At 50.7% G+C, this 13,455-nt stretch overlaps 1 protein-coding gene across 1 annotated transcript in view; it reads left to right on the top strand.

Annotated features, from left to right (window-relative positions):
• Window positions 1–4,382: 4,382 nt before the first annotated feature.
• Window positions 4,383–13,455, top strand: part of FANCE (Fanconi anemia complementation group E) — a 21,826-nt gene continuing 12,753 nt past the window's right edge. Inside the window, exons 1-4 of the mRNA XM_021712893.1 lie at window positions 4,383–4,434; window positions 7,190–7,356; window positions 7,438–7,616; window positions 7,715–7,795. Coding sequence (XP_021568568.1) covers window positions 4,383–4,434; window positions 7,190–7,356; window positions 7,438–7,616; window positions 7,715–7,795 — 479 coding nt within the window. The remainder of the gene's footprint in view (window positions 4,435–7,189; window positions 7,357–7,437; window positions 7,617–7,714; window positions 7,796–13,455) is intronic.

The raw sequence follows: 13,455 nt of genomic DNA, 5'->3' as shown, positions 1-13,455 counted from the left end.
CTCAAAAAAAAAAAAAAAAAAATCTTCCCTTGAACTTTTAAGTGAATTCCTCTTATTTGGTTGGTGTTTTTTTTTGAGTCAGGTTCTCATTCTGTTGCCCAGGCTGGAGTGCAGTGGCACGCTCACAACCACTGCAGCCTCAACCTGCTGGTTCAGGCAATCCTCCTGCCTCAGCCTTCCAAGTAGCTGGAACTACAGACGCCGGCTAATTTTTTTGATTTATGGTAGAGATGCGGTCTCATCAAGCTGCCTAGGCTGATCTCAAACCCCTGGACTCAGGCAATCCTCTCACCTCCACCTCCCAAAGTGCTGGAATTACAGATGTGAGCCACCACTCCCAACTAGATTGGTCTTTTTTAACTTTCCCAACTTATCTCCCACTCAGGTCAGTGCAGTCTGGTGGAGGGAGCATGCGCTTTGGAGGAGTAAGATGGGAATGCCGGCCGGATACGGTGGCTCACACCTGTAATCCCAGCACTTTGGGAGGCTGAGGCAAGAGGATTGACCGAGCCCAGAAGTTCAAGACCAGCCTGGGCAACATGGCGAGACCTCTTCTCTACAAAAAATTAAAAAACTAGCTGGACGTGGTGGTGGCACATGCCTGTAGTCCCAGCTACTGGAAAGGCTGAGGCAGAAGAATCATCTGGGTCCAGAAGGTCAAGGCTGCCATGAGCCGTGATCATGCCACAGTACTCTAGCCTAGGCGACAGAGTGAGACTCTGACTCAAAAGAAAAAAAAGGGAACGCAGGGGTCTCAGAAGTAGTCAGAGCTGGCGGGGCTCCTGGAGGTCGTGGTCCCTTCCCTACCCGCCTGTCTCCTCAGACACATCCTGTGTAGAAGAGACTGAAGCCACGCCCAGGAGCGCCTTGTCCAAGGTCACCCCAGGCCTCCTGGCTCCCAGCCCGCCGTCCCTCCCTGGCCATGAGCACTCATCGAGCTGCAGGCCGGCTCTGTGCCGAGCCGGCTTCATCATGGCCTCATTTCATCCTCATGACAACTCTATCAGATCATGAGGCTTCTTGGCTGCAGACAACTCAAGGGACAGTGTGTTCACCTGGAAGAGGAAGTATGGAAGCATACTGCCTCTCACGGCGTTCCAGGCGGCTCGAGTGCCAAGCCTGCATGCCCATCCGCCAGGAACAATGTTCCCATGCCCAGTGACAGCTTCGCATCTCCATCCCAGGGAGGAGGGGAGAAACGCAAGGCGACCACTTCTCAGGGCCCAACCCTTGTGGCCGTGCTGGACAAGTCATGGGGGCAGACTCACAGAGACAGGTACTCTCCATCTGCCAGCCCAAGCTGGCCATGAGAGGCTGGGGTGTCCTGGCATGAGTCAGTCTTTTCCCTTGTGTCCTGTCCAGTTTGCCTCATGGGCTGGTGGATGTCCAGGAGTGTCTGCCTGCCCCGGCACCGGCCAGACCCCAGGAGGTCGGGGGACAAAGCATGTAGCCTCTGTTTGAAGACCCTGTTCACAAACAAGGGACAGCGAGCTTAGGGTCACTCCCAGACCAGTGCTGCCAAGCAGGCATTTTCATAGCAAGTACACAAACTGAGGGTCACTCAGGGTTGGCCCCAGTCCTAGTGACCTGCCTACTCTGAATACACAAGGAATTTATGTCACCCAAAAAAGAGACTGTAACTGGCTGATTTCCTACCATCCAGTTTGGAGCGTCCTTATTGGACAGAGCCTCAGGTAGCAGCCTTCACTGACAAACAGACCAAGCAACAGTGACTTCTTGTAGAAAGAACTCAGGGCCGGGTATGGTGGCTCATGCCTCTAATCTCAGCACTTTGGGAGGCTGAGGTGGGTGGATTGCTTGAGCCCAGGAGTTTGCCACCAGCCAGGGGTAACATAGTAAAACCTTGTCTCTACAAAAAAAAAAGTTGTGCCAGGCTCGGTGGCTCAGCCTGTGATCCCGCGCGTTGGGAGGCTGAGGTGAGTGGATTGCCTGAGCCCGCGGGTTCGAGACCCGCCTGGGCAACTTGGCGAGACCTCATCTCTACAATAAATCAAGAAAAATTAGCCAGACGTGATGGCATATGCCTGTAGTTCCAGCTACTTGGAAGGCTGAGACTGAAGGATCACCCAAGCCCAACGGGTCGAGGCTGCGGTGGCCGTGAACATGCCACTGCACTCCAGCCTGAGCAAGAGTGAGACTCTGACTCAAAAAACAAAAAACAAACAAAAAGGATCTTAAAAAATAATGTGTGACAAGTTGATGAAGTAATGAATATGTTAATTAGCTTGGTTGAATCGTTCTATAATATATTCATATATCAAAACATCACATTGTACCCCATACACATATAAAATTATTTGTCAGAAGTAAATTAACAAATAAAAAATAATAAGTCGTGGATGGGGAGTGGAATGAGTTATAGATGATAAATAATGACAGAATGCTGGTGATTTTGAATAAAGGAGTTTTTATGCTATTCTTATATAAATGTATATTACTTTATATACATTTCAAATTGCCCTAATAAAAAGTTAAAAACAAACAAGCAAAAAAAAAAATTAGCCAGGTGTGGTGGCATGCGCCTGTAGACCCAGCTGCTCGGGAGGCTGAGATGGAAGGATTGCCTGAGCCCAGCAGATCCAGGCTGTGGTGAGCCATGATTGTGTCACTGCACTTAGGCCTGGAGGCAGTTCCCAGAGCCTCCTGGATCTGTCCAGGATATGGCCGCCTTGTATCTGCCTCCCTGTGCCCCCACCTGGCTCACACCATCTCCCACCTGCCCTCTAACCTCTGCACCCAACCTCAGCTCCACAAGCAGGATTCCTGCAGCTTTGGGGGTGTGGGGAGGCTCTCATGTGGCCTCCTCAATTCTACATCCCCCCGGACCACACAACTCACTTCTCCCAGGCCCTCAGTCCTGAGTTGCGGGTCCTCATGGCCCCCTCCCAGGAACCTCCCTCTCCAGACCCTTCAAGTCCTTAAACCATCCCCAATTTCCTCCAGCAATCACCTAAACATCCCTGGTGGCCTTCGCACCCACCCACACCCTGGGGAGTCCGGACTGGGAGCCCCCCACACAAACCTTCCTGTCTCTGCCCTCCGCCCCTCCCACCAGTGGGCCTGGGGCCATGGGAAGGGCCATGCCTGGCTGCAGAGCCCCTCCTCACTTTGGCTCTGCCCCAGAGGGTGGGATAAAGAGGCACTAGGACAGCCCTGCCCAGTTCTCGCCAGGGGCTGCAGCGGGGATGGGCTTTGCAGACTGGCAGGGAGAGCAGCCCCCGCTCCTGAGGCCTTGCAGGTAGGAATCTGGGTCTCAGGCAAACACAGGGGAGGGTGGGAGCACATTCTTTGGGATTCAGCCTGGCCACTGAAAGCACAATCTCTAAGAATTTGGGGTACATCGGGGAGGAGAGGCTTCCTTGCCCCCTGCCCTGACATTGGAAGGGTCTAGTGATCATCGCCCTCCCCGTCATGGACTACAGGAGGAGACTGCGACCAGAGAGGGGGACAGACACACCAAGGCCGCCCGGCTGACTCAGGGCTGGCTCAGGGGCCGACTGTTTAGCGCAGAGGTACCCCACTTGCCTCCTTCTTCCACCCAATAAGGGTTTCTCCTCTTGCTCAGAAACCCCAAACAGGCCAGGCATGGTGGCTCATGCCGTTAATCCCAGCCCTTAAAGAGGCCGAGGCAGAGCCGGGCTCGGTGGCTCAGCGTGTAATCCCGCGCCTTTGGGAGGCTGAGGTGAGTGGATGGCCTGAGCCTGCGGGTTCGAGACCCGCCTGGGCAGCGAGACCTCATCTCTACAATAAATCAAAAATTAGCCGGGCGTGGTAGTGCGCACCTATAATTCCGGCTACTTGGAAGGCTGAGGCGGAAGGATCGCCGGAGCCCAGCGGTGGCTGGGAGAAGCCACTGCACTCCAGTCTGGGCGACAGAGTGAGACTCCAACTCAAAAAAAAAAAAAAAAAGAGGCCAAGGCAGGAGGATTGCTTGAGCCCAAGATTTCGAGGCCAGCCTGAGCAATGGAGCGAGACCTCATCTCTATAAAAAATACAAAAATTAGCCAGGCATGGTGGTGCATACCTGTAGTCCCGGCCACTGGGGGGGCTGAGGCGGGAGAATTGCTCAAGCCCAGGAGGTCGAGGCTGCAGTGAACCAAGGTCATGCCACTGCACTCCAGCCTGGACAACACAGTGATCAAAAAAGAAAAGAAAAGAAAAGAAACACCAATGAGCTCCATGTGAGTGGGATTGGTCTTCCGGTCAGCACGTTATAGCATGGTGCCAGATGTTCATAATTATGTGCATAAAAAACACTTCAGGTCAAACATTCCACCATTAGAGAGTTATTCCTTTGAGTATACCGAGGCCTGCTAGCTAGCAAGGCCTTCCATCAGACAGACGTTCGTACCTTAGCGCAAATGCACATTGCCAACAACTGGGATTCGTTCTCCAAAGAGACCTGCTGTTTTGGTGAAGAAGGGATAATTGTGGAGCCTGAGGTCTCCTTGTGAAGGAGTTTTCCTTGACTGGGAAGAAGAGTAGCCAGGTAGTAAGAGGGAGGTGGGGGGAAAAGAGGTTGTTTACTAAGGATTTCTAATTGTTCCTTCCTGTGCTGGGTCAGGAAGGCCGCAGCTGGGCTAAATTTAGGCTCTCAAGTTGTAAAATCCCTGGTCACAGGCCCATCTGCAGCCTCCACCTTGTCCCTCCTTCTCCAGCCACACCCTTCTCAGTCCCAGCCCCATCCCACCACCCCCTTCACCTCACAGTCCAGTCCCAACTGTCAGGCTCACTGCTCGGGGGTCCTGGCTCCAGCCCTAGCATGGGCTTCCCCAGCCACAAACTCGGCTGGCTTTCTCCTGAGGTCTGCACTACCTGTCAGCTCTGGCTGCTCTGTCTCCGCCCCTTGGCCTCAGAACTGGGCTTGGGAAGTTCCCCAAATCCAGTAGCCCTCCCCCATGGCAAGTCAGTCCTAGGAAACTAGAGAACTGCTGGACTGAGTGAGGACACCTGAGCTATGGTCTTGGCTTGCATTCCAAGTTTCATGTTGGTTACCTTACTTATCAGAGCATCAACTTTTGAAAGCAGGAAAAGATGGGCATGGTGACTCACGCCTGTAATCCCAGCACTTTGGGAGCCGGAGGCGAGAGAATTGCCTGAGTCCAGGGGTTTGAGACCAGCCTGGGCAACTTGGCAAGACCTCGTTTCTACAATAAATCAAAAAAATTAGCCGAGTGTGGTGGTGCTCCTGTGGTCCCAACTACTAGGAAAGCTGAGATGGAAGGATCTCCTGGGCCCAGCAGGTCAAGGTTGTGGTGGCCATGAGTGTGCCACTGCACTCCAGCCTGGGTGACAGAGTGAGACTCCTACTCAAAAGAAAGAAAGAAAACAGGAAAAATGATTCCTAACTTTTAAGGCTTGTTTTGAGGATCAGATGAGCTAATTTGACATCTCCCCCAGACAAACTGAGTTTATTGGTATGTGAAGAGGCATGTGGGTGGATGGCCTAAACAAACAACAGCAACTAAAGAGACAAATTGAAGCCATGCTGGTTTAAGTCAGATTACAGCCAGCTGGGCTTGGTGGCTCAGCCTATAATCCCAGCACTTTGGGAGGTCAAGGCGAGTGAACCGCCTGAGCCCATGGGTTTGAGACCACCCTGGGCAACTTAGAGAGACCTCATCTCTACAATAAATCAAAAATTAGCCAGGTGTGGTAGCGTGCGTCTGTAGTTCCGGTTACTTGGAAGGCTGAGGTGGAAGAATCGCTGGCGCCCAGCAGGTCAACGCTGGGGTGGCCGTGAGTGTGCCACTGCACTCCAGCCTGGGCGACAGAGTGAGACTCCAACTCATAAACAAAAAAAAAACATTACAATTATTAGAATTTCTTCTGGTGAGTGTCCAAAAGGACATACTGGTCTGTTATCACAAATTACTGTTTTTTCCAAGTTGGAGATCTCTGTTGTCCAGTAGTACAGTGGTGCAAACACAGCTCACCACCGCCTTGACCTCCTGAGCTCAGTCATCTTTCTGCTCAGCCTCCCGAGTAGCTGGGACTACAGGTGTGCACCACTATGCTGGACTAATTTTTTTATTTTTGTAGACATGAAGTCTCATAATGTTGCCTAGGCTGGTCTCAAATTCTTGGGCTCAAGCAATCTTCTCACCTTGGCCTCCCAAAGTGCTGGGATTACAGGTGTAAGTCACGATGCCCAGCTTCCTTGTTCAGAAATTATTATTATTATGACTACTATTATTTTTAGTTGGAGTCTCCCTCTTTCATCCAGGCTGGAGTGCAGTGGTATGCTCACAGCCACTGCAGGCTCAACCTGCTGGACTCAGGCAATCCTCCTGCCTCAGTCTTCTAAGTAGCTGGAACTACAAGCATGCGCCATCACACTGAGTTAATTTTTTGACATATTGTAGAGACGATATGCCATGTTGCCCAGGCTGGTCTTGAACCCATAGGCTCGGGCAATCCTCTTACCTTTGCCTCCCAAAATGCTGGGATCACAGTTGTAAGCCACTGTGCCCAGCCTCTTTTTTTTTTTTAAATAGAGATGGGGTCTTGCTTGTTGCTTGGGCTGTTATTGAACTCCTGGGCCCAAGCAATCCTCACACTTCAGCCTCCCAAATTGTTTCTGCTTTTTCACTATTATGAATAATGCACATATGAACCTTCATGTATACATTTTTTCTTTTATCTATATATCTAGGAGTAGAATTGCTGGAGCATAGAGCAACTCTGCTTTATTTTGAAGAACTGCCCAACTGTTTTCCAAAGCAGCTGTGCCATTTTATAATTCATACATGTAACTTAACATGTTCTAGTTGTCAATTAATGTCAATGACATCTTTTATTCACACAATACATTAAAAAATTATGTACCCAATATTACCATTATTATCATTGCAACGTGTAATCAACATAAAAAGTCACTAATGATATATTTGAGTCTATTTTGTACTAAGTTTCAAAATCCCAAGTGTATTCACATTTTACACGTGCAGCACTTGTCAAGTCGGACTAGCCCCTTGTCAGTTGCTCAAGAACTTCCTGGTGGTTGCCATATTGGGCCGTGCAGTTCTAAATGGTTATGTGAGAGACTTATAATGCTGACTGGACTCTGAGCCACTTGGGGCAGGACGTGGGGCTACCACAGAGCCTTGCCTGCAGTAAACGCTCGCAGACGCCATGAATGAGTGACTGGATCCAGTTTCCCCAACAGCTGCTGACGGGGACCACAGCCATCCCTGGGAGTCTCCGCCTGACTCAGACCTGGCCCAGGAGTTTGTGGCCCTGGTGCAGAGCCACTACCTTGAAGCACAGGAGGTGGCGGAGGATGGGTGGCAGAGGATGGCTCTCTGGACTCTGGGACACCAAGACCCGATGGGGGTAGGGGTAGGGACGGCTCTATGGCCCCCTGGCTGTATTTGTGGGTTGGGGTGGGGTGTCTGACCCTGCCTGTGACTGCAGGGGATGCGGGACAGTGGGGATGTGGGGTGTGGCAACTGCATGGACCAAGTGTGGGACAAGCCAAAGGCAGAGCGGGTCTTCAGCATCCTGCCCAACTGCACCCACACCCACTGCCTAGGCTGCCTGGGCACCTGGAGGAGGAACCGGCAGGACGTCCTGCGGGCTGTCATCAAGGCCATGTCAGGGATGGAGGGCCGGCCTCTGGGCTTTGACTGTCTCCTGCCTTCCACCCCACCTCACCATGCAGGGTCTGTCCCCAGTGCCGCATTCATTGCAGCTCCATCATCCCCTACAAGTTCTGGGTGAACAGGGGTGCTGAGAAGGAGTCACTCAGCGGGAACTTCAAGGCTTGGACCAGGTGAGGCAGGTGGGGGAAGAGGACTCAGGTCAGGGAAGTGGGGGTTTTGTGGGTTGTCCAGATGAGGTCTTGGTTCTAGGTTTTGTGAAACAGTGGGAGGAGGAAGGAATATCCCTTTAGAGAGACTGGGTTTTCTTCTTGTGTGCACACTGGGACCACAGGAAGCGGGGAAAGCTCACAGCAGGAGATAAGGCCTGAAAAAGGCCATACTCAGGGCTCTACCTTTTCCTCTCTCTGCAGGAAGAAAGCTGCTCTGACTTAAGTGGATCACAAGCTATCCACAAACCCCTTTTATCTGGCCTTACATGGAGTGAAACTTAAAATCTCAGGAGTGGGAAACTTAATCAAATTCATTAGCCAGCAACCACCAAATTGCTATGATCCGACTCACTGCTCCCCTTGATACCAATAAAACAAAGGGGCAGGGAGCTAGTAGAAAGAAGTTTATTTCTGAGTTGGAATCCAGGGAGCAGAGCCGGATTTGAGGTCTTTCAGAATGGTTCTGCTCACCCTCTAGGCTTTTACATTCACTTTTGTACTCCAGAGTTGTGGGTACCTATACATTAGCCATGTGACCAGCAGAGCATTGTATAGAACCTGGGTTTTAGCCACATTTATCCATAGTGACATTTTTCTGTCCAGACTTCTTGGTGCCAGATATCAGAGGTATCTCATCGCTTTTATCAGTTGGGCCTGGCAGAAGCGGCAATCAAGCTTGCCACAGAGTAAAGAACCTAAGACATCATGCATCATGCAAAATTTACACAAATCACAAAGTTTATGATTACATCGATACAAAAGTTATATAATTCACAAGGCTTACGATTCCATTGATACCATATTATTCAAACTTATAACCACTCAGAAAAAGGGAGTAAAAGAAGATTTGCATCTTTCAGTTGATGGGGCACAGACTACAGGGAAGTCAACGATCCCCTGAAGCTACTCACTGGGAGTGCATAGGAGATAAGGGACGCACACCTTTTATTAGCTCTCAGGAATATTGTTCAGGAATGTACAGAAGCGCTTGCTTCCTGGCCATGCCCTTCTCTAGGGGCTGTGACAATATGGATAGACATTAGAGGGGCTCTGTATCAAAATCATAAGGTCACGCCTCGGAACAGGACATGGTTAGAGAGGCACACTTTAGGGTAATCGACTGTCCTCCCCCTCCTTTGGTGTTAGACTTTGGTGTTAGTTGAAAGTAGGCAAAGAGGTTCCCAGGGCCACTGCTGGCCCAAATAGAGACTGTGAGAATTAGAGAAAGGCACCACTGAAGATGCTTTGCTGCCATCTGCTGGAAGATAGGATAAATGTAAAATCCACACCGATCCTGGGTACAACCTATCCAACCTTTGTGTCAGTCTTGGGTGCCCCCGTTCTTGGGGTTACGGACTTGAAGGTGATGATCTTCTCTTCTTCTGCCCTCTCACAGCCAGATCTGATGCCTGTTCTTCATGTCACTTTCCTTCCAAATCTGACTTATCTACCTGCACCAACCTCTAGTCTTCCCTGGCACGAGAGCCTGCAGCAGGCATCTGGGAGGGAGGTGGTAACAGCAGAGGTATGGGATGGTGGAGGCCCTGGTCTTAGCTCATAATAAATGCCTGTGATAAATGTTGACGAAATGATGTCAGACTCTGTTAAATATTTTGAGATGGTTTATTTTTGAACCAAACTTGAGGACTTAAGCCTGGGAACACCCATCCTCAGAAGGTCCTGAGAACGTATGCCCATCGTGGTTGAATGGTGGCTTGGTCATATACATTTTAGGAAGGCAGAAATTACAAGAAACCGGGAATCAATACATGTGAGATTTTCATTGGTTTGGCCCAGGAAGGAGGGACTTTTCCAAGGGGTCTTTGCAGGTCCCAGGTGGATGTAAAGTTCTCTTGACTGATAATTTGTAGTTCCTATTCAAGGAATTTGGGAAAGCAGAAGAGAAGATGCTTTGATAAGACACTCCAAGTTTGTTCCTATGTAGATGAAGTCGTGTATGTGGCAAAGGATAGATTAGGGTCTTACAAGGCTCCCTGGAGTCTAGGAATCCACAAGAGATGGCTTTTCAGGGTCATAGGATACTATGATTTCCTTCTTTATTTGTTATGTGATGTTAGGCCAGAGTCAGATTGGAAAACAATAGGGTAATAAAACCCTGTCCAGTGAGTCCTTATCAAGCAGTAACTCCTCAAGCCGCTTAGGAATTTGGATAAGAGAAGAAAGGTCAATGCGATCTACATATGATGTCTGTGATGCTAACAGTGCCCACTTGTGTGCTGGCTACAGCCTGAGTCTTAAGTTCCCTGTTTTTGGGCAACTGTGGTTGAAGCTTCTGGGTTTTCACTGATTCTTCTCTCTACTTCCAGGTACTGGGCCCCAGCATCATCCCTAAGGGGTGTCAAGCCGGAAGATGTGCATTCTTCACAGACTGTGCCCTGGCCATGGCCCTCTGAGGTTCAGAACTCCTGTGGGATCCCAATAGTTCTCACCACAGTCTTCAGGAACCTGGATCCACTCAAGGGAAATAGGAGTGATGGGAAGGGGTTGCTAGGTGGTAGATCTTGCCCTTTTGGGGTTCGAGGTGGAAGGCAAAAGTAGCAAGCTCCTCTACCCCCACAAACTGCAGCAGAGGGCATGGGGAGGGGTGAAGGCTCCTGGAACGAGTATGGATTCACACTTCACACCCTCTTGCCAGGGTCTTGGTTTCTTTCTTTCTCTCTCTCTCTCTCTCTCTCTCTCTCTCTCTCTCTCTCTTTCTTTCTTTGTTGGAGTCTCACTCTGTCGCCCAGACTGGAGTACAGTGGCACACTCCTGGTCACTGCAGCCTCGACCTGCTGGGCTTCGGCAATCTTTCCACCTCAGCTTTCCAAGTAGCCAGAACTACAGGCGCGCGCTCCCACACCCAGCTAATTTTTTCTTTGTTTTGAGTTGGAGTCTCACTCTGTCATCCAGACTGGAGTGCAGTGGCCGCTCCTGGCCACTGCAGCCTCGACCTGCTGGGCTCCAGCAGTCCTTCCGTCTCCGCCTTCCCAGTAGCTGGAACTACAGGCGCGCGCTACCACGCCCGGCTAATTTTTGACTTATTGTAGAGATGAGGTCTCGCCAAGTTGCCCAGGCAGGTCTTGAACCCGCAGGCTCAGGCAATCCACTCACCTCAGCCTCCCAAAGCGCTGGGATTACAGGCTGAGCCACCAAGCCCGGTTTAGAGCCTTGGTTTTTTAACTTTGCTTTTTTTGTAGAAGGACTATGAAAGAAAACCAATATAATGCACCTAAGCTATCTGGTGTTTGAAGGGTGGTCTGTTCACAGCTCAGCCCTGGTAGCCAAGGGCAATAAGGTTGCTTCTGCATTCAGTCTGTTGCAATATCACCTGTCACTTTGCTTCTGGAAAACTTCACAGTATGCTCTTGAAAGAGTAAGAGTGGGAAGGGCAAGTCACATTGTAGCATTATGAAAATAGCAATTGCTGGGCTCGGTGGCTCAGCCTGTAATCCTGTGCCTTTGGGAGGCTGAGGTGAGTGGATTGCCTGAGCCTGCGGGTTTGAGACCCTCCCGGGCAACTTGGTGAGTCCTCATCTCTACAATAAATCAAAAATTAGCTGGGAGTGGTAGCGCACACCTGTAGTTCCAGCTACTTGGAAGGCGGAGGTGGAAGGATCGCCGGAGCCCAGCAGGTCGAGGCTGCGGTGGCCGGGAGTGGCCACTGCACTCCAGTCTGGGCAACAGAGTGAGACTCCAACTCAAAAAAAAGAAAATAGCAATGACCTCACAAATCCTGTGAAAGGGTCTCGGGAATCCACCAGGGTCCTTCAACCATGTTTAGAATTCCTCCTCCCTGTTCCCTTCCAGATGGTTAGAACGCAGACCTTGGTGGGCTGGAGCCATGGCCACTCAGAGTGCAGCTGTAATTGATGACCAATGGGGGATGGCAGGCTGTTTAGCATTCTTGGCCCTGCCCCCTACTTGTCAGGGCCTGCCCCTCCAACAGTTGGTCATTTGAAGACCAAAAACATCCCCTATAAAGTTAGAACGAACTGCTTATCCGAAATACAAGGTGCCTGGAAGAAACTTCTCTCTTGCTATTTGGCCTTTGCAAAGTAAGCACTATCTAAGAAATATTCCTAGTCTTTCCCAGTAGCTCCCTTGAAATCCTTTTGGAAAAAATTAAAATTTTGACCCAAGTGGAAATTAGATCAAGCTCAAAGTACTCCCAAGCCCTACCATACTACTCAGAGTGAAAGCTAAAGTCTTCTCTATGACCTAGGGTCTTACAAGATCTGGCCTGTTCCCTCTCTGCTTTTATTTCCCATTACTCTCCAACAAGTGCCCTCTGCTCCGGTCATGCTTCTGCCCCAGGGCCTTTGCACTTGCTGCTCCCTTGGAAGGACTGAAATGGTCAACTCAGACTTTTACCTGGTTTGCCAACTTCATCTCCTTCAGATTCATCTTGCCTGACCACTCTATTTAAAATGACCTCAGCCGGGCTCGGTGGCTCAGCCTGTAATCCCAGCGCTTTGGGAGGCTGAGGTGAGTGGATTGCCTGAGCTTGCGGGTTCGAGACCCGCCTGGGCAACTTGGCGAGACCTCATCTCTACCATAAATTAAAAAATCAGCCGGGCGTAGTAGTGCGCCTGTAGTTCTGGCTACTCGGAAGGCGGAGGTGGAAGGATCGCCGGAGCGCAGCAGGTCGAGCCTGCAGTGGCCGGGAGCGGCCACTGCACTCCAGTCTGGGGAACAGAGTGAGACTCCAACTCAAAAAAAATAAAAAAATAAAATGACCTCATTCAATCTCCTTTCAGTGCTATATTCTTCTTGAAAGCATTGATCACAAACACTCTACTGTTTACTTATTTAGCTTTCTGTCTCTCACTTGCGTGACAAACGAGGGCAAAGATCTTTGTTTTATTCCCAGTATCCCCATGCCCTAGGCACTCAGTAAACATCAGATGCATGGATGTGTGTGGTGGCAGAAGCTGGGAGAACGGGAAGTCCAAGCTGGCCCCCAAAGCAAGGTTTAGGAGACACTGTGGGGCTCTTTTCCCTTCCATCTTTCTCCCTCCCCTCTGCGGCCATCCACATTTGGCTCCTTCAGCAGATTTCCTTAAACTGAAACCCTGGAAAGCAGAGCCACTTCTTGTCCCCTATAATCAACCAGAGCAAGGCTGCTTCTGGGTCTTTGGAAGGAAGTTCACAAGAAAGTCTTCGGCCATCGTGATGGTGTTAACGAGACCTTATTCTCAGGAATATTTTTATATCGAATAGTATTTCTGGAGGGACTGAAACCCAAATGATGGCAGTTTTTGGCCTGTGGAAGAGGTGAAGTTAAGTGAAGGTGGTAAATTGTGGTCAAATCCTATGACTAAGCCCATGACCTACAAGCAACGTCGTCCGCCTAAATCAAACCCAGCTCGGTCCTTAAGCACAACAGGAGCCTTGACATCCATTCCACGCCAGCTTAGGGTCAGCAGCCGAGCATCCGCCTCTCCGTCAAGCCCCGCCCCGCTCCAGTCGCTCAGGCCTGACCCCGCCCACAAGCCGGCTTTTCAATCCGGCCCCGCCCCTTCCGGCCTGCCCTCGCGCCCCGCCTCCTGAGCTGGCCCCGCCCCCGCCCGCCCCTCAGTCTCTGGCCGCGCGCGCCCCGCTCCTGCTGGGCTCCGCGG

The sequence above is a fragment of the Carlito syrichta genome, unplaced genomic scaffold, assembly GCF_000164805.1.
Source record: "Carlito syrichta isolate Samal-C Ts95f unplaced genomic scaffold, Tarsius_syrichta-2.0.1 Scaffold303696, whole genome shotgun sequence".
Lineage (NCBI taxonomy): Eukaryota > Metazoa > Chordata > Mammalia > Primates > Tarsiidae > Carlito > Carlito syrichta.
This window is presented reverse-complemented; position numbering and strand designations above follow the sequence as displayed.